A 24,379-nucleotide genomic window follows, 5' to 3' on the forward strand; every position below is an offset into this window, starting at 1 on the left:
ATAAGATCATAAATTGCTGGTGGATCTCCATTTTCATCAAAGTTAAAGACTTTATCTAAACTGTTAACAAAATGTACCCTCCTTAAGTAAAACAGCAACTGAAAAAGAGTGTTATAATCCAGTGTCGTTTCATCGGGCTGAGAGCTCTTCATTTGCAGTTAAATAAACAAGAAAACAGTTATAAATGTTGTAAAAACAAAATCAACAACTAATCAAAAGGACAAATATGATGGAAAATGACAACAAAAGTGAATAGATAAAAAGCAAAAAATTATGATTAAAAGCAAACCTGAAGATTGCACAAAACCTTTAAAAACAAAATCCAAAATTAATACTTCACAACCACATTGAATTAAATATGATTTATTTATTAGAGACTGAATTAAAAGAAAAATAATTAATTAAAAAAAAACCATGCCAAACTTAGAGATTGATAGAAATAATCACCTGCCAACCATGTAAATCAAAGAAATTTCCACAGGAGGAATTTTCAAATGGACCTTGGCCAGGAAGACACGTATCGATGTTGTGCAAGGAAAATGCGATGGCATATACAGCCAAATATGTGTTGTAGGTATATTGGAGCTGAGAAACATCTGTAAATGGAGTCTCGACTTGGTCTAAGCGTTCTTGGCCAGTGCAGGCCTGTACTTCATTATCCTCTGTGTTCCACGAACAGTGGAAAAGTTCTTGCCAAAAATCCATAAGGAATACGTTCGTAGATTGTTTATTGAAAGGAGACCTGTTGGTGGAATTTTCGTTATGAATATTTCAGAAATTGTAGACCGGTACGTGGTTTGATAATGTAATGTAATGTATATGTTGGGAATCTGTCCTTTTTTCTGGGATTTTTGCAGTTTTCCGTGAAGCATGAGCAAAAGGGTCAAGATTGACTTAAAAAGTGTTTGTATTGATTCACATTTTAAAAAATATTCATTTTTTGCAACAGGTTTAACAAGACGAATTGTGAATGAGAAAGTGTGTTAATATTGTCGCATCAGAGGCCCGGCTAACGCAGACTGTCTGAGCTAGAGGGTTTTTGACCCCCGGCCAATGACCAAAACACAAAGTTGTGAGCAGACAGTGTTCCTGCACCTACCCATGCTCTAATAGCAAGCCACTTACAAATTTATGTTCCCCAAAAGACTGTTCAAAGATGTTCTGAAACTGACGGTTGCTCACGTGGGAAAGCAAAGGGTGGGAGCACATTCCTTGCCAATAAATAGTTTCATATAAGAATACGAAGTATGAGGATGGATGAGAAATAAAATGTCATCGCCCCCGTTGTTTTAGTCATGTTGCTGTACGGAGTTAAATGGATAGCCAATATTTATTTACAACTAAAAAGGCCGCCAGTCTACCAGTCAGTCATCTTTGATCAGATCGCAAAATAAAGTTAGGTGCAAGTGTATGTCATCATGTACTGTGCTTGTGCCAAGTTTGAGCAAAATTGGACCATGCATGTCTGACAAATGGTTGGGGACACTTTTGAGTAACAAAATGGCCACCAGTCGGCCATCTTGAATCTGATCTTGAAACCAAATGACTTGCCTATGGAAGCCATCCTTCTTTATATGTGTGCACAGTGTGAACAAGATCAGGAAATGCATGTCCGAGAAATGGATGAGGACGTGTTTAACATTTGCTTTTTTAAGAACTAAAATGGCCTTCAGCCAGCCATCTTGGATGTGATCTCGAAAAATATTGGCCTGCATCTGTAAACCATCATTGCTTATCGGTTTGCCAAGTCTGAACAAGATCAGTAAATGCATGTCTGAGAAATGGTTGAGGATGTGTTTGATACCGATTTTTATTTTATTTTATTGTTTTTACAACTAAAATGGCCGCCAGTCCACCAGTCGGCCATCTTTGATCAGATCGCAAATTAAAGTGAGGAGTATTACGTATGTGATAGGATTAAGTGGAGCTCGATGAAATCATGACGGGCATGGGTAATGGTGGGCCATTAAGTACTTTATTCTACACTGCATATCAATTTGCAAGGCTGTAGATACAGCACATTTTCTCCCTTCAAGATCTAATCACACTCCAAAAAGTCAACCCACATGATAATAAATGAACATTTTACTCATTTGATGAACCCGAGAAAATAGCATAATCAAAGACATTACAAGAGCATCATAACAATAGAACACTGCAATCCATCACCGACAGCAGGTAACTGAAATGTACCATCTGGTGGATTGGGCACAGGGGTGAAACGTACCCTGGCTCGAGATTTTGAGGGGATTATTCTGCCCCATAACTGAATCAATTCACAGACCCAATGTCTCTGGGGCCTTATGGTGTCTCTGCGGATAGCGCCTTGTTCCCAGAGCTATCTCGGTTGATTGAGATGCAACATCTGTTGATGCTGGTACACCATTGGTCTCAGCGGTAACTGCTTCCACTGGTGCAGGTATCCTCTCAGTTGACTCCAACCCTCTAACTCCATTCTTACAGGAGAGTCTGCCGATTGGAAAGGTTGAGCTTCACAGCTCAGTCTGCATCCTGCATTTGGTCCACATGCGGTTTCCAAACGCAGGGTCCAACTGCAACATCATAATTTAAGGGACCCCATATCAATCTTACAGCACCAGTTACCCACTTGTGGCCCTGACGGTAGTCGCTCACAAGAACAGGCTGTCCTACAAGAAATTCACACATGTTGCCTTTACCTACCCCAAGGGCCCATTGAAAAAGTCTATCATTGACCCTTTTTCTGATATCAGGTTTAACTGCATCCAATCTAGTACGCAGTGGTCTGCCAAAGAACATATTTGCAGGACTCTCTCCAGTTGTTGCATGAGGAGCGTTCCAGTAGGATATGAGGAAGCGGGCTCACTTTGCATCAATGGTGACCCTCCTCTTCCCTCACAGATCGAAAAGCCTGTTTGAAAGTTTGGACAAAACATTCCGCCAGCCTGTTTGAGGCTGGATGGTCAGGAGCAGACCAAATGTAATTAATTCCATTTCATTTCATGAAGAGGGTAAATTCATCCGGTGTGAACTGAGGACCATTACCAGATACTAGCTGTTCAGGTACGCCATTCCTGACAGGTGAGAGGGGGATTTATGCCATGTAGAAGTTGTTTATCGGCCTATTTAGCGAGCATTCAACATGACCAGCTTTCCTGTTTTTCCCACGTGAAATGCCACTGCAGCCAAGGTGCGGATTTAGGAAGCGACAGTTCGGTAGACCCCGACGCCGCTACCGAAAGCGGCGAGTCTGACGAAGCTATCGACACAGACTCCCAAGACCAAGAAACCCATGCCTCAAAGGCAGGACTTGGGACCTCATCAGCGAAACCTTTGTCCGAGTGAATAAGACATTGGCATTGCCATAAAGGGTGAGAAATAAGTAGAATGACTATTGTGGTTGTTACAGTTGCTGTGAGAGTTGGTAGGTGACTTAGTGATGCATAAGGTTGATGACAATGACATTTGGTGTGCTGCCCTCCTCTACCACCTGCCTATTTGTGCTTCACTACATAGCCTACCTGCTGAAAGAGCAGGCTTGACCTCTCTACCACATCATATATCCCAATTTGCTTTCATTAACCTCCTTTCTTTTACTACTTTCGGTCTCTTGCTCCCATCATCCTGATATCATCCTCTGTGAATAAATAATGGTTAGGACAGTTGTTTGGTTAAACCTTGATATTTGTTGTGTGTGTTTAATATTGGGCTTATCGTAAATTGTATCTTTGTTGGGGAAATATAAACTTGAGTGTACATTTTAAATCTCTGTGCTTCGTTATTATTATTATTATTATTATTATTATTATTATTATTATTATTATTCTTTTCTTCAAATAGCTGTGCATGAATTAGCGTGTTTGGAGTCCTTATGAACTGACCGAGGCCGTAGACTAATGAGAAATTCTCGGAGTCCGGGCAAGTGATCACCACGCGGGACAAATCCACTGGCACCATCGAAAATGTGTGAAAAACGAGGCACTTTTAGCAATGGTGATCCAATAAATCCATTATTTGCAATCCATGTCCTTCCCGTTAAGTTGTATTCCAAAAACATTCCAGCAAGTGAGAAATAGTCCTTCTCATGCACGTTAATCACAAGAACCCTTGCCTTACTCTCTGAAAAAACTTGCCCTGAAAAAGTAATCTTTTTTTTAGACATGGATTTAATCTTTTAAGTTCATAATTCATCTGTTTAATGAATCATTTCATCATCCATTTTATAAAAGAGACAACAGAAAAGGAAACGTGATCTTTAAAATAAATAAAGATCCACTGCTCGTGGAGGATCCATCGGGGGTTTGTGAAATCATTGTACAGTACTTTTATTCTTCCATTTCAAGAACACGAAAAGACAATGTACCTTCACATTCATAATAAGGATTTGGGATGTCAAAATGGGAACCCATCAGTATACCATTCGCAAGTACTGGATTGTGAAAACAAACTAGGCCAACCTATGCACCCCAAAAAAAAAAAATAATAAAAACATACACTGGATATATAAACAAAATCATTCACATGAGGAGGTGAAAAGTACTCATGACCCTGCATTGTCTGATGTACACCACAATAAATAAGAGAGGTGGATTTGTTTTTTGGACCATTCATCTCCATCAACGGAGGACCTGAAAATGTTGCATTCATATCCACAAAGAACCAACATTATGTATCCCTCTCTGAGCTTCACCAGGCCAATTATATATATATATATATATATATATATATATATATATATATATATATATATATATATATATATATATATATATATACATACACACGCACGCACACACACACCACGACCCTAACGTTCGCGGAGGATACGTTTTTGGGAAAACCCTGCGAATATTGAAACCACAAATGTGAGGGCATTGTTTCAATGGGAAATGGGGGGATAGGTTCCGAGAATTTCCCAACCATAAAAAAATCCGTGAATGTCGGGGAAAATCTTGCGAAAATGCAGGAAAATGCTGTTGAAATAGATGAAAATCCATGAATGTCAGGGTAAAATCTATGAGTGTTGGGGTAAAATCCATGAGTGTCGGGGAAAAATCCACGAGCATTTTGTCATTGTGCATAACTGCAGGTGGGGGGGGGGTGAGTCGTCTGCGCAAAGTTTGTGGGGGATTTCTATGGGTGATTCGATATTCGGAAGCTGATAATAGATGTGGTGAGCGATGTCATTATGTAATTAGTCTGTATGTAGCAAGTTTCTAATTACATCTATATATATATATATATATATATATATATATATATATATATATATATATATATATATATATATATATATATATATATATATATATATATATATATATATATATATATATATATATATATATATATATATATATATATATATATATATGCTGAATGTTTCCATTATTTAACTCACAGGACATTACATCTTTCCTATCTACAGGCAGATTATGCTGAGCGTTTTTAAAATGTAACAGCTCAGACAGTGCTGTTTGTAGCATGATGGTGATTTACCCAAAGACGCGCTGAATGTTTCCATTGTGTAATGTCCATACATGGTGACCTGATAATTGCTGGATACATAAATAGATGCTGTTCATGTTTTCATTCTATAAGTAACTCACGGGGGACAGCATCGCCGGGAACGATGTGTTCAATGGGAAATGGGGGGGGGGGGGGATAGGTTTCGAGAATTTCCCAACCATAAAAAAATCCGTGAATGTCGGGGAAAATCTCGCGAAAATGCAGGAAAATGCTGTTTTCCTGCATTTTCCAGCACAAGGGAACGATGTGTAACACTGGTGAGGCATTCTGTGAGACTATGTTTATCCTGCGAAGCTGCAATACACGTACAGGAAGCAGGCCATGTTGACGGCTCATGGAAGATATTGTCCTGTCCGTGCTGGTTAAGTTAATTATCACTCCCGACCCAGTTGTCATGGATGGGTGGTTAATACCGACCTGTACGGATAGTCAAACAATTTCCCTTCGAGGTTAACAGCCGAGATCCTGGGAGGTTATGGCGCACAGGACGGGAGGCGGTGAAGTACAGAGCAGAGGCGTTCACCAGGATGGAAGCACAAGGGTTCATACTTTAACCCACAATGAATGGACAAACACAATAGATCTTACGAATGAAGATTTATTGAAGATAAATCAAATATTTACAATGGAAATAAATCAAAGCATGAGGTCTTGAAGCACGAGGTAAACTAAAGCCTAAATTTGAGATGTCACCACGCAGACACAAAAACAGACAAGGGGAAAGATAAAATAAAAGAAAATCCTCCCTTTATTCTGGCACTTGGCTGTGTGTCCAGAGAAAATCTTTTAGGAGCCTGGCGATTGAACTGCGTAGCCAACGCATGGGAAGCTCACAAAATGGCACAAAGTCGCTCTTTGTGGTCACATATGTGAGTTACTTCGTGCGGAGGGTATTCCTTCATGAAGGAACCAGAAACCGCCAAAGAGTCTCTTTTCACGATCGAACTTGCCTCACTGTTCCTCTCTTAACCCCTGGTTCACACCGGGTCTGCTCACAACAATGCCCCGCCTTCTTCCTCAATGGTAGAATGGAATGACACCGAGTTACCACTGAGAGACGTGCTCTTCTTCTCTCTCTGTCCTCATAAAGCGTACAAACTTCGCAATTCAGCCAAACAGACAATAACCAGTGTCCTGTTCCAGCATGTGAACAACTTCGCCCCGGCACGAACACGAGAATTACTGTTACGAATCTGGAAACCATTCGCATTCACACATACAGTTGACCCAAAGTTTGGTTATTTTGTTAAGTATATGTGAGTAGGGTGAATATACTGGTTCTGGCTCACTTTTCCCCATGTAAATGAATGGGGGGTTTTCAGCAATTCATGTTTTTTTCCCCTAAAAATAAACCCCTTTTTTATCCCAAGGTATATTTATTTGTCTCCCCTTTTAACCTGGGGACACTTTTTTTTTTCAAATAATCCATACAATAAGATAAAGATTTGTTCAAGGTGATTCGAAAGAAATATCTAAAACGTCTAAGCCTCGGGACACCCTTTATCAAATAACCGATGCATATTGTTTAGCTCACTCATTGAACCTATAAAGATTTGTTCATTCTCAAATTCCTTCAATAGTTTAATTTTCTTTGCACAATAATCCCCATCTAAAATATTGAAAAACAAAACATTTGAATCTTTATATTTTTTAAGATACCCCTTTTGTGCCATTACAAAATGATAAACTTCTCTTAATGATCTCATCTGACCACCGCCCGAGTTGCAAATCATTTTTGTGCATAAACCACGCCATAAAAAAAGTTTTGTTTCAAATGTTTTCAGTTCGTGTCATGAAAATGAGGAAGTGTTTTTTTTGACACGGTCGTGCTGTGTGAATGAGGAAGTGTTTTTGGACAGTCATGCTGTGAAAAAATAGGAACTATTCTGTGAGACAAGGTCTCGTGTTTATATTTTATCTCAGAACACGAACTGAAAACATTTGAATCAAAACCATTTTAGGGTATTTTAAGTATGTTTTAAAAATGATTCATACAATTTGAGAATATATCTCCCAGTTATTTTCCAAGCTGTCTCTCCCGAAGCGTCATTTCCTGTGGCCACACCCAATGATTAAGCAATCTCCTCATCGTTGCTTTATAAGTGATTCGCCAGACAAAGTTTCTGCCAGACGGGATTTTCATTTTTACAACTGAGACATGAGCGATCTTTCTTCCGCGAACAAAACAGCTCAACACAAAGTTTGTAAGCCTGTGTATAGGTTCCTCTTTGAACGATGAAGCAATTGATTATAAATTAAATTGTGATAATTCTGATATATATATATATATATATTTTTTTTTTTTCTTGGCAGGTCCTTGGAAGAAGAGCAGTTTACATATCACGACGAGGTGCATGAAATGAATGCTCTTATTGAAGAGGTCAATGATTTTAGAAGAGAATTGAAAAACATTTATAATGACTGGTACGAAGTCTTATCACGGCCTCTGATCTTTTTGCCATCTTGTACCAATGGTAAAAAAAAACTGAGACATGGACTCACTCTCTTCCGATGAAGATAACAGCTCACTACAAAGTTGGTAAGTTTGTGTATGCTTTCCTCTTTGAACAATGAAGCAATTGATTATAAATTAAATCGTGATAATGCGAAAATATATATTTTTTCCTGGCAGGTCCTTGGAAGAAGTGGAGTTTACATATCACGATGAGGTGCATCAAATGAATGCTCTTATTGAAGAGGTCAATGATTTTAGAAGAGAATTGAAAAACATTTATAATGACTGGTACGAAGTCTTATCACGGCCTCTGATCTCGAATGAATTAAACCAATGGTGAGACACGTGTGTGTGTGTGTGTGTGTGTGTGTGTGTGTGTGTGTGTGTGTGTGTGTGTGTGTGTGTGTGTGTGTGTTTGGGTGTGTGTGTCTGTGTGTGTGTGTGTGTGTGTGTGTGTGTGTGAAGAAATGTGTGTGTGTGTGTGTGTGTCTCTTTCCCTGTCTGTTTGTCTCTCTCTATCTCTCCCTGTCTGTCTCTTTGTATCCCTCTCTGTCTGTCTTTCTACCAATCTCTCTCTGTCTGTCTCTCCATCTATACCCTTGAATTATTATTTTTTTTTTTTCAGCTCGATCACACAACATCAGTTGTGCGCTCCCCCAATGACCCATCACCCCCTCATCCCACCCCTCCCCTCCCCATGTGTGTGTGTGTGGGGAAGGGTGGGGGTGGGATGAGGGAGGTGGTGGGTCAAAGGTGGGGGTACACAGGGGGGATGAGGGGGTGGGGCTTGTGTGGGCGGGGCTTGTGTGGGTGGGGTTTATGTGAGCGGGGCTTGTGTGGGCGGGGCTTGTGTGGGCGGGGCGTGTGTGGGCGGGGCTTGTGGGAGGGCGTTTATGTGGGTGGAGCTTGTGTGGGAGGGGTTTATGTGGGCGGGGCTTGTGTGGGTGGGGTTTATGTGGGCAGGGTTTATGTGGGCAGGGTTTATGTGGGCAGGGTTTATGTGGGCAGGGTTTATGTGGGAGGGGTGAATGTGGATGAGGCTTATGTGGATGAGGTTTGTGTGGATAAATGGATGGGTGGATGGGTGAATGAGTGGAGCTTGTGTGGATGGGTGGATAATTTTTTAATTTAATAAACATGTTGTGTGTGGGGAACTAATTAACTAATCACTAATTATGTGAATATGATGAATATGGGTGGAGCTTGTGTGGGGTTTGTGTGTGTGGAGCTTGTGTGGGGTGGAGTTTTTGTGTGGAGCTTGTGAGGGGTTTGTGTGTGGTGGGGTTTGTGTGGGGTTTGTGTGGGTGGGTTTTGTGTGGGCGGAGTCAAAAAGGGGCGGAGTCAAAAAATTTCAATTTATCTTTGTCTTTTGTAATTCCTGTGAATAAAATGAACCTAAAATCTCTTCCCCTTCCAAATCATATATCTTATAAGTCCAAGGAACCGTATCTATTACATCAACAATTTTAAAAAGTTCTTTCGTCCATCGTTTAGTAAAACCCTTTTCAAAATGAGATTTCCACCTATATATTCTTATGATATCACCAACTTTGAACTTAGGTTTTCTGACATTAATCTCTTTTTCATATTTTAATTTTGTAAATGTTTCTGATGGTTTCATATTTGTTGACGTGTGAATCGTGTCATTATACTTATCTACAATATCCTGAATAAAAGATGACCATTGTTGTGAACCGAGTTGTGTGAATTTTTTATATAGTCTCTCTTTTAAGGTACGATTAAAACGTTCAACAACTGCCTTCCCTTCATTAAAGGTACTGTATAATGTAATACTGTTATTTTTTAGAAAATTCATAAATGTCTTGTTATAAAACTCTCTTCCCTCATCAGTCCACAATTTTTTAGGTTTTCTCTTACTTTTATTAAATATCTGTTGAAAAGCTAACATAAGAGTATTACCTGTTTTGTTTTTTAATGGTACAACCCATGCATATCTACTCCTCAAATCAATAACAGTTAAAGCATACTTGTACGCCTTATCATTATTGAGTTCAATCAAATCAGCAGACCAGATATAATCAACTTCCTTGGAATAAACTTTCCTTCTCTGAAACTTTGTGAATATTGGTTTATGTAATTCATCAGCTAATTGCTCTTCAGTCTTAATGACATCATTAGAGCCGAAAGTTTTTTGAATTTCCAAGTCCAAGTTTCAATTTAGCACTGATCATCTTCTTCACAATGAACCGATCAACTTTTTCTCTCAAGGTTGGATTTTGCATCAGAGACAAATTATACAACATTTCTCTATCGGCTTCATGCTTTTCTTCCAATGTTGTGGTATTCCCATAATCAATATCGTGTCTCATGCACACGTCATCAACTCTATTGATGGGTTTACTCCAGGATTTAGGATTGTCTGCCTCATCTAATCTTTTATCCAAGTTTGTGCCTGGACCACAGAAAGAATACCCTGGAAGATGAAATTCCCCTGGTATTCCAGTAGTTGTAAATTTACTTCCTGATAAAAACTTTTGTATATCTCCTCGTTTGTGTTTGGAGATAAATTGATTTTTTTTTGAACCACACACCGAACATATACCTTTTTGTATAACCCTGTTATTTTTACTTTTAATATATGAAATATTTTTAGTATTAGTTTTCTTTTTACATTTGAGACAATAACTCATTTATTTATGTGAAAAATTCCTGCAGAGTGCAAAAACCTTTTTAGTTTCCAACATGCACATTTGAATCTTAATTTTTAAAACATAAAGAATCCTTAGAAATGCCTTCACTCTCTCCTCCATTTATGTAAGAAAAAAAAAATAAAAATGAAAAACTTGAATTAAAATGAATATCTTGTCGATGTCAATTGTCTTGAAGAAAATATTTCAAAAAGACTTGTCAATTCTTTGTTTTCCTCCTCGGTGGGTTGAGTTATTTTCTGTAATACCACCAATCTTTTTTTAATCTCACTGGTTTCCATATTTTCATATTTATTTCGTCTCGCTCTTTTCTCTCTCTCCTCCTTCTCTCTCTTCTCTTTTTCCTCCTTCTCTTTCTTCTCCCTCTCTTCCTTCTCTCTCTTCTCCTTTTCCTCCTTCGCTCTCTTCTCCCTCTCCTCCTTCTCTCTCTTCTCTTTTTCCTCCTCTTTTTTTCTCCCTCTCCTCCTTCTCTCTCTTCTCCTTTTCCTCCCTCTCTTTTTTCTCCCTCTCCTCCTTCTCTCTCTTCTCCTTTTCCTCCTCTTCCTCTCTTCTTCAACTCCTTCCTCATCCCTTATTATCCTTGGATCGTTTACACCCCATAGAATATCATACATATATTCATCAGGATTTTTTGTTATTCCTGTATCCAAAATATTTTTTTTTACAACAGGAAACCAATAAAATTTCTTTTGAATTTCTAAAAGAGCCTTACCTTTTCTTAACTTTATAATTTTTTCATTATTTAACATTCTAATTAAATCTAAAGTTGTCGGTTTATCAACATCAATATAATGCCAATCTTTTATTGAAAATACCTCATTCTTATGTTGTAGAACATATTTATTAAAATACCGAATACCCTTTTCTTGAAGGTATGTTTGGACAAAGAAATGATAATTTTCTTGAAGCCTTCTTGCTGTCATTTATGTATTATAAATATATGTTAGAATAATATTATGGCACGAAACACCTCCCCATCTTCCCACAGTTAAATCATTTTGTATTTCCTTACTTATTATATATAATCCTGTTTTTTCTGTTTTCATGATATAAACAAGGGCAAAACCATTATTATATTTACCCTTATTAAATTCTTTTATTTGTTGTTTACTAATCGTGGCCCCACAAAACTCATTCTCGATACCAAGTGGATAATATTCTTCCTTACGAGACTGATTTAATTGTTCCAGGTCTTCGAGGTTAATTTTAAATGACCAATTATACCCTAAATCATTCATATCATACCCCCATTGTTCTATTCTCATACAAACGATACGCCCTTCTTTATAAAAATTTATTTTAATTGGAACTGTGAATTCTGCATGACCTGGAGATAATATCAACACTTCTGTATCTTTGGAATACACGGCCGTTTTATTTAACGATATATATTGTGATAAATCGCTTTATCTCACCAAGTCATTCGCGTCAGTCGGGCTTGGATAATTTTTTAATTTATAAGCATTTTTCATGTTAATATTTTTGGTTATATTATATTTATGTCGTTCAGCCTGTGCCTTTGTGTAATAATTTGATAAATCAATATCCAGTTCTTGAGATACACCAAAGATAGAACCATCTTTACCAACAAAAGTCATTTATATTAGATTAAAAATAATATCATAAAATTTTTTATTTTTGTTGAGTTGAAATAACACATATAGACATAATTGACCACAACACTTGGAATTTAATTCTTGGACTTGAAATGTTTGATAAACACCATTCTGTAAGAATTTTATGACTTCAACAGGTGGTGGAAGACCAAAACTATCAAAATAATATTTGTCTTGACGATTAAAAATACAAACCCAATGAGAACCGTTCCCATTATTATCTTCTAAGTTCATAATAATATTCTTTGTATGTTTCGGCACATTTGTTAATTCATCTCTCATACAAATAACCACATTATGAATTTTTAATTTCTTACAATATTTGACAAGTTGTAAATTTGATGTTGTATTCTTTCCAAATTCTTTAAACCACTCATCAATGCTCATTTATTTATTAGAAAGATATAATCCATTACCTCTTTTCGTTAATTTTACACCTGCTTATGCTATAGAAGAAAGCATATCTCCAACGAACAATCTCGCTTTATCAGGCAGACCTTCAAGTTTTTCAGCAAAATCTACAATTACACCACTTCCACTAATTTGTTTCTCCAACTCTTTGTTATGTCTTTCCAATTCTTTTTGAGCCTGGAGTTGAGCCTTCCTTTCGTTGGCAGTTTTCACCGCTGTTGAAATACCACCCGTCAATGCTCCAACCGCACTTAAACCAGCAAATAAAGGAATTAGAAATGGGAGAAATCCTCCACTCGTCTCTCTTATTGAATATTTTTTCAACATTGGTTTTGTCATTTTAATTTTAAGTGAGCCAGTGTCATTCAAGATTTTAACCTGTTCTCTTGTGAGCAAAACATCAATTCTTACTGCTCCTTTTCTCTGAATTGTATTAACGTTAATCGTACAAGGCTTTTGATTTTGAACACAAGATGAAAGTTTATGAAGATTGATTTGATTAACATATACCCCAGTTGGTACTTTGCCACTCATTTATTTAACAAAAAATTATGTGAGACTAATCATCACACCATTATCTGTATTAATCTGTAATTCTGTTTCTTCCAAAAGCAAACAATATGTATCAACTTCTTCACTCTCTCCTCTTTCAATGTATGGGGAAGTATCCACTCGATTAGACTTTATAGTTTCCTTTTGAGCGCTCAGGTCAAACGCATAGATTGTATACAAACTTTTAAATGCTGTCATATCCAAAATAGGTTCTTTATTTCCATTACTTTCACAAACCTTATGGTAAGACTTGTATGCTTCAGCAAAATCATTTTTTTCCCAATTAATTTCCAATCTATCTCGTGGATAAAATGTTCCATCTAGAGAAACGCGAAGTTGTTTCACCTAACATAATCACTCAATGCATTATTCTTATCAGTCGCAGTATCACCATCTGGCTTTTTAAAAATGATCCACAGATATCGTGGCTTTCCTTCCAGAACACCCAAATTCCACGTGTAAGTAGTTTGGTTGAGTTTTACGTGTTGACATCTTCTTTTGAGGTATGATACACTGAGTGGTTTCTTTGAGTTAAGTCTTCGATTCAACATCTCTTCTGTTTTAAGATTAAGAGTATATTCACTGATATACCTACTCATCTCCTCAATTACAAATTTATTCTGTTCACCAAAAGCACTACCAACACCAAAAAGCAATCGATTTTCATTATCATTCCTTTGTAGTTGAAATCTAATTTTAAGACCATACAGAACTTTATCATGATCACAAAATCCAAATATACCTTTAAGAGGAACTGCCACAGTAAAACTATTTTCTGCTTTTGTATCATCATTATACGCTCCTTTCCTTTGAGTATATCCAGGGTCTGTGTTTGTTCCCATTGACATATCAGGAATAAAACCTTCGACAGACCCCTTTCCCATTCTATCACTGAATGTATAGAGTGTAAATTTCATCATTTCAGATACAGCAGAGACATAATCAACCGCTTCAACTTCTTGTGTTCCAATATACAAATGCACACTATCAAACATTTTCCAGAAGAAATCATTTACAAGTGTAGCGTTTGTGTTAGTCGCAGCCTTAGTGAATTTAAATTTACACAACAAGAAACTTTCGGATAGATTCAAATAGGTTTGTTGATTATTTATTTCAAAACTTTTTGTACCATTCGTATTCCAGTCTGTTCCAGTTATTGCATTTACCTTGAAGTAATCTTCTTTTTTAGTGGAGTTTGAGATAATATTAGTATCATCCAAATCATAGATACTATCAATTGCTTCCATACTTGTATTTATTTAGGAAAAAAGATGTTAAAACTTTTGAAACCCTGATCCAAGTATTCGAATTATTTTCTGTCGTTCTTGGCGGGACAACTGAGTTTTGCCTTTCTTAATTTCTTTTATTGCTTGTAATTTATGAGATTCCTTCTGGGCATCTTTTATGCTCTTTACAGCACCTGCTACATTTCCCACAGCAGAAGCAGTTGAACCAATTAGATCTTTATGTTTAAGAATAGTTGAAACAATACCCATGAGAGTATCAATTATCCCATCTCCTCTCAATTGATGTCCAACACCCCTTTGTCTCGTAGGTTTATCGTATCCTCTCCCAAGATACATACCTTCACCCTTGTAGTATGGGGAAAGGAACATCCCATCCCCTGTAATTATTTTATATTTTCCCAACTCGTGTTTCCTCACAATAACCATCGTATTTATTTATTGGAAAACTTCACGTAGGTGAATTCTGATGGATATAACTTCTCCATTAAAAGAAATCATACGATTATCTTGGTCGGTTATCCTAAAATTTACTCTGTGTATGGTTTTTCCTGACACAGGGAGATAAACCAAATTTTTGGGTTCCATATTGAATTTATAACCAATTGGGGTTGAGTATGCGCTGAATGAAAATATTGCATTTGTTTTTTTTCCATCATTATAAGCACCATCAATCAAATCACAGTGAATTAACACCGAATTTATTCCTGAAGGTATTTGAATGACATTATCACTGTAAAACGTCCCATTAGTTTCAATCTTTTTTGAGGAGAAACTCAATAACTCTCTAAATGAATTATCAATTGTGAAATCAACCTTGTAGTTATTTTTTAACTTTAATCGTTGATTTTGAAGTATGTTTTTGAATGTCTATAACAATATTTTTTGGTTCATCACCCTGTTCTTTCATAAGACGAGCAATTTCGGACGATATTTGAGAAATCTCATATGCTCCGGGTGAGACTGTTATCGTTTTGTATCCACTTCCGGGATTATAACTAAACTTGTCATTTTTATCAGTTATATTAAATAAGGTATTATAAGTTTCCATGGACAATAAAGATGCCTCATGTTCTTTTGTTGGGTCAAGTTGTAGTGGGTATGGGAATGAACATGTGTGGTCGCTTGTTGTGAAATTAAAACTCAGGATTGTGCTTCTCATCTTGTTTAATATGAGATAAAATGTCTTTATATTGAGATTTATTAAATATTTTCATGTTAATCAACTGGTCTAAAATGGCTGATGCTTCATTAAAACAATTGTTATTTCCAGCCTTCTTACTACCTAACAACAATAACAGTCTATTAACTAATTGCAATGGGTCATTTGGAAGAAAACTAATACCTGAACCAAGGATACTTAAAGCTTGAATAATGTGTTTCTCCTTCTCATTTTTCCTACTTTTACTAGAAATACTAACCCTATAATTTAGAGTGTTCAGCAGATCAATATATACTCTGTCATCATTATTTTTCATATCCAATGGTTTATCAATATACTTTGATTCATCCCTCACAGTTGAACCTTGTCTTCCATCTTTTGTGAGAAGAAACATTAATCTCGGAGTTAGTTTTACAGGGGGTTGAGCAGAACCCAAGAACCTTAATTCATTATTAAATATCAATACCTTTTCTTGAACAAGATGAAATATTGCTGGTTGTTCTGTTGGAATGAGTCCTGCTTTGGTTTTTGAATCCGCTGAATATTCATTGTTTTGAAGAGCATTCACAATATAATCAGGGGGTCGATTAATCTCTTCCAGTTGTTGAAATAAACCTTCATCATCATATACCTTTAATTCTCCTAAAGGCTCCAATTCTTCCTCTGTCATTTGATCAAAATCTTTTAACATTTGAAGTTTTTTAGGAGTATATTCTACTGTGGGAACTGTGGAAACATCTTTCATTTTTTCTTGGGAAGTTTTTAAAAGTGGTTTAAAAAATTTCTCTTGTTTTCTTTCAAATGCTTCTTCGCCCGTTAGTTTCTGTCTGCGTTTCTTCTTTATGTCTTCCTGCTGTTTTACAACTTTTGAAACCAACTCTTGATGTTCCTTAAATCTTCTTGCTCTTTCTTTTGCATCTATTTATTTATTGTAAAATATCATTTAATGAATTGTAAAGATCAACAGGGAAATTTTCCTTTTCTTCATCATTCAAGTAGATGTGTTCAAATAAATCCTTTTCTTTAAATATTTCATTTAAATTCTTTATTAACATTAATGCGAGTTGTAATTTCTTCTTCACTAATGCTTGCATCTCTGCTTTTCATACGTTTCCATTGAGTTTCTTCATAAACATCAAAACCGAATGATAAAATCTTCACTCCGCTCAGATGTTTAATAATTTGTCTCGTTCCTTCTGGATTAGTTTCTAATATCCCAAGACCACCAGGTTTTAGTTTCCTTAACTCACTCTTGCAATGTGAATATTTTGTTGTACCAAGAGAAACCTCCTCAAATATTTGACCTTCATTCCTCAATCGCATATGTTCCTCCACTGAAATATAGTGATAATCTTCACCTTTTACTTCTCCAGGTCTTATTGCTCGAGTTGTTGTTGATACAATGCATATCACGGGGTGTTTTTTAAGTAAATTTACAATATTCTCATTTGAACTACACAAGAACCTTAATTTATGAAAGTTTTTTCCAGAAGCAGATTTACCCACAAGATTTATAATAATAGTTGTCATTTATATATATAATTGTTTATAAAACAAAAAATATATCCCTTAATATCTCATCTTGTTTCACAACAATATATTTATATTTTTCAGTCCTGTGCTTCATGTAATCCTCAAATTTCTTTTTACTACATAATGTAGAACAATTATCTCTCCAAAAATTATTGATATCTATTGAATTTAACTTGAATAAAATAAAAGTATTAGCATTGTTTCTGATGGAACGCCGAGGAAGTTGAAAGTACGATTGACTAAGATAAATACAATGACAAGAAGAATGTCTCCCTCTTGTGTAGTAGCTGTCCATTACCGTTTGGTTTCTCTCATTAACACAATCATCAAAGATAACGAGGTTCTTTTTTGATTTATCCAAATCTTGGGGAGACGGTATATCATCCGTATTATCATAAGAATACAAGTTATCGGATTTGAATTCTTTTTACATCTCTGTGTATCACAAAATAGTTGAATTATATCTTCAATGTTATAATCATTTAGGTTTTTTGACGTTTAAATAAGCCGATTATATCTTCTTTTTGAAGACCAGCATTAAAACCTTGTGAGAGTAGTTGATACTCTGGTTGAAAACTCGACTTTGTGAAAATTATTAAATTATCATAATCTAAAAAGTTGGGAGTGAGGAGCATCTTTAAAAGTAAGCAGGTTTTTCCACATCCACTTGAACCAACTATGAGACATCTTAATGAATTTGGGAGATTTTTATGGTTGTTAAATTTTATCTTATTTTCCCAAATGGGTAAAAAATCATTCATTTATATATTTGGAAAACAGGTTATTTAATTTATTATTGGCTTTTTTAGAAACTCTATATTTTATCCTAAGTTCAGGTTTAATTTCAAGATAATCCATTATTTTATTTATACAATATCTTGTGTTGATATTTCCCTGAAAATTACATCCATGAATAATAAATAACAACAATCCTTTGAACATTTCTCTTATACGTTGTTTCTTCCCTTGTAAGGAAAGGTGTGTTATCACCCTCATACTTTACATTCATTTCTCTAATCAATCTTGTAAAGTAATTCATTTTTGGTGTAAATCTAAAAGAATTATTTTCCTTTTTATATTTTTTATTATCATTAATTAGAAGATAATCACAGAATATACATTGTTTATAGGCTTTTGACTCTGTGTTTAATCCTCGTCTTTTACACGCAGGACAATTCTCAAATTTGTCATATGGAGAATCAGGAAAGTCTAGCATATTTATAAAGTAAAACTTTACTTAAACTGAAATTCATCTATACTTTCAGTTGTATATTGACTCATGTTTAATAATATTACCATCGATATCAATATACTTTTTTTCATTACCAGATTCAACGACAACATTTTTTATATTAAAGGTAATTTTAAAATGATCGTTAACTACTATTGAACAAAATGTCATTTCACCTGATATATTAACATCCTTTATTTCATCAGGATTTACATCTTTAGGGTTGTTGAAAAAAATACAAATTTCTCCTTGCATATTACAGATGGTCTTATCTTTTCTTTCTAAAGCTTCATCCATAAGGTTTTTGTTTTTTGATACTTTTTCTTGTTTTATTGCTTTTTCTAGTTTTGAATATATTACCAGAAGGAGAGGAGAAACTTTTGTTAGAGATACTTTAATTGATGTTCCACCAGGTATACTAAAAGCCCTTCCACTGAAGGAAATTGAAGAACTCATATTATTTACCATAATTGTTTTTATCCAATAGTTGTTATATTTATCTTTGTTCAATTTTACATCCTTGACATATTTCTCAGTATCTTTAACAAATGAAGAGATTGATTGAAACTTGTCTTTTGTGTCTTGAAACATTGTATTTATAAAGTGAAAAAGTTGGAGGATAAAATGGTTTTAAGCACAGATTCACCTGTAAAATAAACGAAATTTTCATCAAGAAAATTTTAGTTTAAGCAAAGATTTATTATATAAATATGGTGAATACAACATACTGCGATGTTTGTAATCACAAATATAAACATTATAGAAAACACCTCCGAACCAACAAACACACATTTAATCTATTTCATAAAATATCTCCTCTTGAGTTGGAAAGAAAACATTGTGATATCTGCTCAAAGGATGTTTTGAAGAGTAGTTATAATAGACATGTTCAATCACAAAAACACAAGAAAAATGAGTTTAAAGTAAAGGGAGACTATTATATTGAAAACACTGATGGGGCATTTAAAGGGCATATAAAAATAAGGATTTTTCAATTTGGAGAACCCGGTCCATCATCAATAGCTGAATCAATTGAAATAGTGAAACCTGATGTTGAAAAAGTTATTAAAAAGACATTAAAAGAAATGAAAACTTTAAAGTTTTATATGGGAGTGAAAATGAATATGAAAAGACAAGATGAAGAACAAACTCCTTATATGAGAACAGATCTTCATTTTATAACATCATTTCAAGATTTTTTGAATAGTGGGGTTTATGAAGAACGATCAAAACAAGAGGAGGATGTTAATAATACAGTGGTCGGAAGTGGATTCAATGTTAAAAATAATCATCTTTTTAGATATACACATTCTGAAATCAAACCCTCTTAAAGCTTCTTCTTTTATTGAATTACCAAAAGAAATAAAACTAAAGAAGGCAGTTGTTAATATTAAGAACAATGATAATAAATGTTTTCTCTGGTCTGTTCTTGCTCACTTTCATCCACCAAAATGTAATTCAGAAAGAGTAAAACAATATATGAAATATGAGAACACCTTGGATATTAAAGATTTTAAATTCCCAATGCCACTAACAGATATTCCTAAATTTGAGAAAAAGAATAATCTTTCTATTAATGTATATGGATTAACGGATGCAAACAAAGTTCAAATATTAAAAATTTCAAACAACTATAAAAATGAAGAAACACACATTGATCTTTCATATTTTAATGTTGGAAAGAATTCACATTACACATACATCAATAATTTATCAAGATTAATCTCTTCTCAGGTATTCAGAACAGCAAACAAAATATATCCTTGTAAGCGATGTATTAATTCATTTCATACAAAAGAACGATTAGAACAACATTCAAAATATTGTAGTAATCATAAATCAGCTGTAATTACAATGCCTAAACCTGGTGAAAAGATTTCTTTTGAAGATTATAATAAATCCATCATGCACCCATTTGTGATATACGCTGATTTTGAATGTATCCTTAAAAAGATAAATACTGCTTCTCCTAATCCAAAAGAATCATATACAAATAAATATCAAAAACATATTCCTTGTGGTTTCTGTTATTATATCAAATCATCTGTTGGAGAAAAGTATGACAAACTTGAACATTATAGTGGAAAAAAAGCTTCACAAGAGTTTGTAAAACGATTAGAAAAGGATTGTTTCAGACTCACTAAATTAATGAAAGAAACAAATGAACCGATGAAATTAACTAAAGAACAAAAATTAGAATTTAGAAAGAACAATATCTGTCATATTTGTGAGGGGGAAATTAAGGAGTCTAAAGTTAGGAATCATTGTCATCTTACTGGTAGATATAGAGGTCCCGCTCATTCCTGTTGTAATCTTAATTTTAAATTACCTTCTTTTATTCCAGTCTTTCTTCACAACAGCGCCAACTATGATACACATCTATTTATAAATGAACTTTCAAAAACACCAGGGAATATTTCTGCCATAACAAACACAAGTCAAAAGTATATTTCATTTACAAAAATGATATTCACAAAACCTTTAACTCGTATTAGGTTTCAAGATTCTTACAAGTTTATGGGAACACCACTAGCCTACCTCGCATCAAATCTAAGCTCCACGGACACTTTTCCAAATCTTAATTCATTCTTTCCAAAAGAGGAAATTCTCACCAAAGAGGAAATTCAGATTAAAGAGAGAATTCAAAGTAAAGAGGAAACTCTAATTAATGAGGAAATTAATGAAGAAATTCTAACTGAAGATGAAATTCTAATTATAAAGAAAATTCGAACAATGAATGAAATTCTAACTAAAGAGGAAATTCTGATTAAAGATGAAATTCTGATTAAAGAAGGAATTCTCACGAGAGAGGAAATTCAAACAAGGAATGAAATTCAAAGTAAAGAGAAAATTCTTACAAGTAAGGGAATTTATCCTTATGATTATATGGATTCATTTATGAGATTTAAAGAAACAACTTCCTTCAAAAGAAAGTTTCTATAATAACCTTTATGAAGAAGAGATAAGTGATAAGGAATATAAACACGCACAATAAATATGGAAAATATTTAAGATAAAGAACCTTGGAGAATATCATGATTTATATCTAAAAACAGATGTTTTATTGTTAGCTGATGTGTTTGAAGCTTTTAGATCACTCTGTCATAATAAAAATTGTTATGGATTAGATCCTGCCCACTATTTCACAGCTCCTGGTTTAGCTTGGAGTGCAATGTTGAAAATGACAAAACAAGATATAGATTTAATCAGTGATGTTGATATGCTTTTGATGATTGAGAAGTCCAAGAGAGGTGGAATATCACAAGTATGTTCAAAAAGATATGCTAAAGCAAATAATAAATATCTTCCAAATTATGATAGTGAAAAAGATAGTAATTATTTGATGTATTTTGATGCTAATAATTTGTATGGATGGGCAATGTCTCAATCTCTGCCTTATGGTAAATTAGAGTGGGTGGAAGAAAAGGATTATGAAAAGGCTTTGATGAATATTGTTATTTCTTCTCAAGAGGAATTGAATGACAAAGAAGAAGGTTATTATTTTGAAGTTGATTTGAGGTACCCGAGTGATCTTCATAATAAGCATAAAGACCTTCCTTTTGCATGTGAGAAAGAAACCCCAAAGAAAGAATGGTTCAGTGATTATCATAAAAGTTTTAATATTAAAGGTAAATCAACAGAAAAGTTATTAACAACATTCTATGATAAAGAGCGATATGTTTTGCATCAGAGAAGCTTAAAACAGTTTTTGAGAGAAGGATTGAGAGTCGCTAAAATTCATAGAGTTTTAAAATTTAAACAAAGTCCTTGGGTGAAAAAGTAGATTCAATTCAATACAGATATGAGAGCAAATACAAAAGTAAAATTTGAAGGGGACTTTTATAAATTAATGAATAATGCTGTATTTGGAAAGACTATGGAAAATGTTAGAAACAGGCAAAACATTAGATTCGCAACATCTTGGAAAGAAGTTCGAGATTGATAAATAAACCAAGTTTTGAGAGAGAAGAGGTTTTTTCAGAGAACTTTTCTGCAATTCATATGAAAAAGGAAAGTATTGTAATGGATAAACCAATTTATATTGGAACAGCAGTTCTTGATTTATCAAAGATATTGATGTATGATTATTTGTATAATGACTTAAAGAAAGAGTATGGTGAAAATGTTTCATTGTTGTATATGGACACTGATAGTTTTATCCTAGATATAAAAACTGATGATGTTTATAAAGATATGAAGAAAAATATTGGAGTATATGATACAAGTAATTTCAGTAAGAAGAGTGAGTTATTTTCCAAAAAGAATGAAAAGGTTATTGGTAAGTTTAAGGATGAGTTGGGTGGAAAAGTAATGAGTGAGTTTATTGGATTGAGAGGAGAGGCATATGCTTATAAGTATGGTGATCAGATTGATAAGAGGTTAAAGGGAATAAAGAAATATGTAATAAAGAAATCAATAACTTTTAGAAATTATTATAATTGTTTGATGAATAAGAAAGAAGAATATAGGAAAATGAATACAATAAGAAGTTATAATCATAACATATATAGTGAAGAAGTAAATAAAAAGGCATTAGGAGCCTTTGATGATAAGAGATTTATTTTAGATAATGGAATAGATTGTGTTCCATATGGATATTGTATGATAGAGTGAATAGAATAGATTGTGTTTTAACGATGGGAAGATGGGTTAGGGTTTTTTAAGGGCTACCGCCGCGTTTTTTTGCAATATATAAATGGTCAAACCAAGTATTAATCAAACTAAAGAGTGGAGAAAATCTCAGTCTTGGTATATAAATGGAAAACATAATGAATGTGAAAAATATCAAATAAGTCTTATTGAAAAAATAACTAAAACAAAGGTAAATAAAACAAATAAGCGAATCAATTTAAAAAGTAGTAAGTTAGAGGATGTAAAGAAAAAAATGAATATCCTTGAATGGACTGAAAACTTTGATGGTTATCAATTGAACAATGAAAAAACAATTTACTATAATCTCAAAATGATATGTGGCCCAGGAGGTGGTCAAACAAGATCATTAAGAGAAGTTTATCATTTCGTAATGGCACAAAAGGGGTATCTTAAAAAATATAAAGATTCAAATCTTTTGTTTTTCAATATTTTAGATGGGGATTATTGTGCAAAGAAAATTAAACTATTGAAGGAATTTGAGAATTAACAAATCCTTATAGGTTCAATGAGTGAGCTAAACAATATGCATCGGTGATTTGATAAAGAGTGTCCTGAGGCTTAGACGTTTTAGATATTTCTTTCGAATCACCTTTAACAAATCTTTATCTTATTGCATGGATTATTTGAAAAAAAAGTGTCCCCAGGTTAAAAGGGGAGACAAATAAATATACCTTGGGATAAAAAGGGGTTTATTTTTCGGGAAAAAAAAAATGAATCGCTGAAAATCCCCCATTCATTTACATGGGGAAAAGTGAGCCAGAACCAGTATATTCACCCTACTTATGTGGATAGTTAGAATCTCTTCCCTATGTCTAATGGGTTAATTTCATGAGTGCGCTGCGGGTTTCTTTTATAGTCAGGTTTTTTACATCTTTAAATCTACTGGCGACAGCAGAACCCTCGCTTCACTCCTCCTCCCGCTTCATCCGCCCAGCTTTCACTTCACACCATGGCACTATAACGCACGTGTTTCTGACTACGGACGTGGGCGGAGCCCCCCCCACCCCCCCTAGCCTCAGAGCCGACTCCGCCCCATCATAGAAGAATGTCTCCCCTCTCGACACTGGGGAAGACAACAAAAGAGCCTCTCTCGGGGGAGGAGCAACGAGACGTCGACGTGCCCCCCCTCCTCCAAGCGCGGATGGCCACCACGACACCCGAAAACGCCCCATCCAATCCGAACGTGAGTTACAGGAGAGCGGATCCCTCCACCCCGCATGGGGGAGGGATAAGAAGGATCGTGAGCTGTATCCGTGGGTGTTGTTCCTTGGTTCATTGGAGGTCGTTCCTTGCTTCTCGTCTGCTGGGCTCTCCTGTTTGTCGGTCATCGTTCGTGGCTGGCTGG

The 24,379-nt window shown here is 34.9% G+C and overlaps 2 protein-coding genes across 4 annotated transcripts in view; both read left to right on the top strand.

The window, feature by feature from the left end:
* Positions 1–7,866, top strand: part of LOC147035672 (protein phosphatase EYA1-like) — a 386,713-nt gene extending 378,847 nt beyond the window's left edge. For both annotated transcript variants that reach the window (XM_085846578.1, XM_085846569.1), the window contains exon 11: positions 7,822–7,866. In XM_085846578.1, coding sequence (XP_085702704.1) covers positions 7,822–7,866 — 45 coding nt within the window. The remainder of the gene's footprint in view (positions 1–7,821) is intronic.
* MECR (mitochondrial trans-2-enoyl-CoA reductase) overlaps positions 1–24,379 on the top strand; it is a 99,840-nt gene that overhangs the window by 72,010 nt on the left and 3,451 nt on the right. Inside the window, exons 11-12 of one of the 2 annotated variants that reach the window (XM_085846535.1) lie at positions 7,822–8,047; positions 8,141–8,341. The exons of the other annotated variant lie outside the window; for it this stretch is intronic. Coding sequence (XP_085702661.1) covers positions 7,822–8,023 — 202 coding nt within the window. The 3' untranslated portion in view covers positions 8,024–8,047; positions 8,141–8,341. Of the gene's footprint in view, positions 1–7,821; positions 8,048–8,140; positions 8,342–24,379 lie in introns of those variants that run through there. 2 annotated transcript variants of the gene reach the window in all.

This window comes from Eptatretus burgeri, chromosome 1, assembly GCF_056783735.1.
Source record: "Eptatretus burgeri isolate ZD-2024b chromosome 1, Ebu_testis_v1, whole genome shotgun sequence".
NCBI classification, from domain to species: Eukaryota; Metazoa; Chordata; class Myxini; order Myxiniformes; family Myxinidae; genus Eptatretus; species Eptatretus burgeri.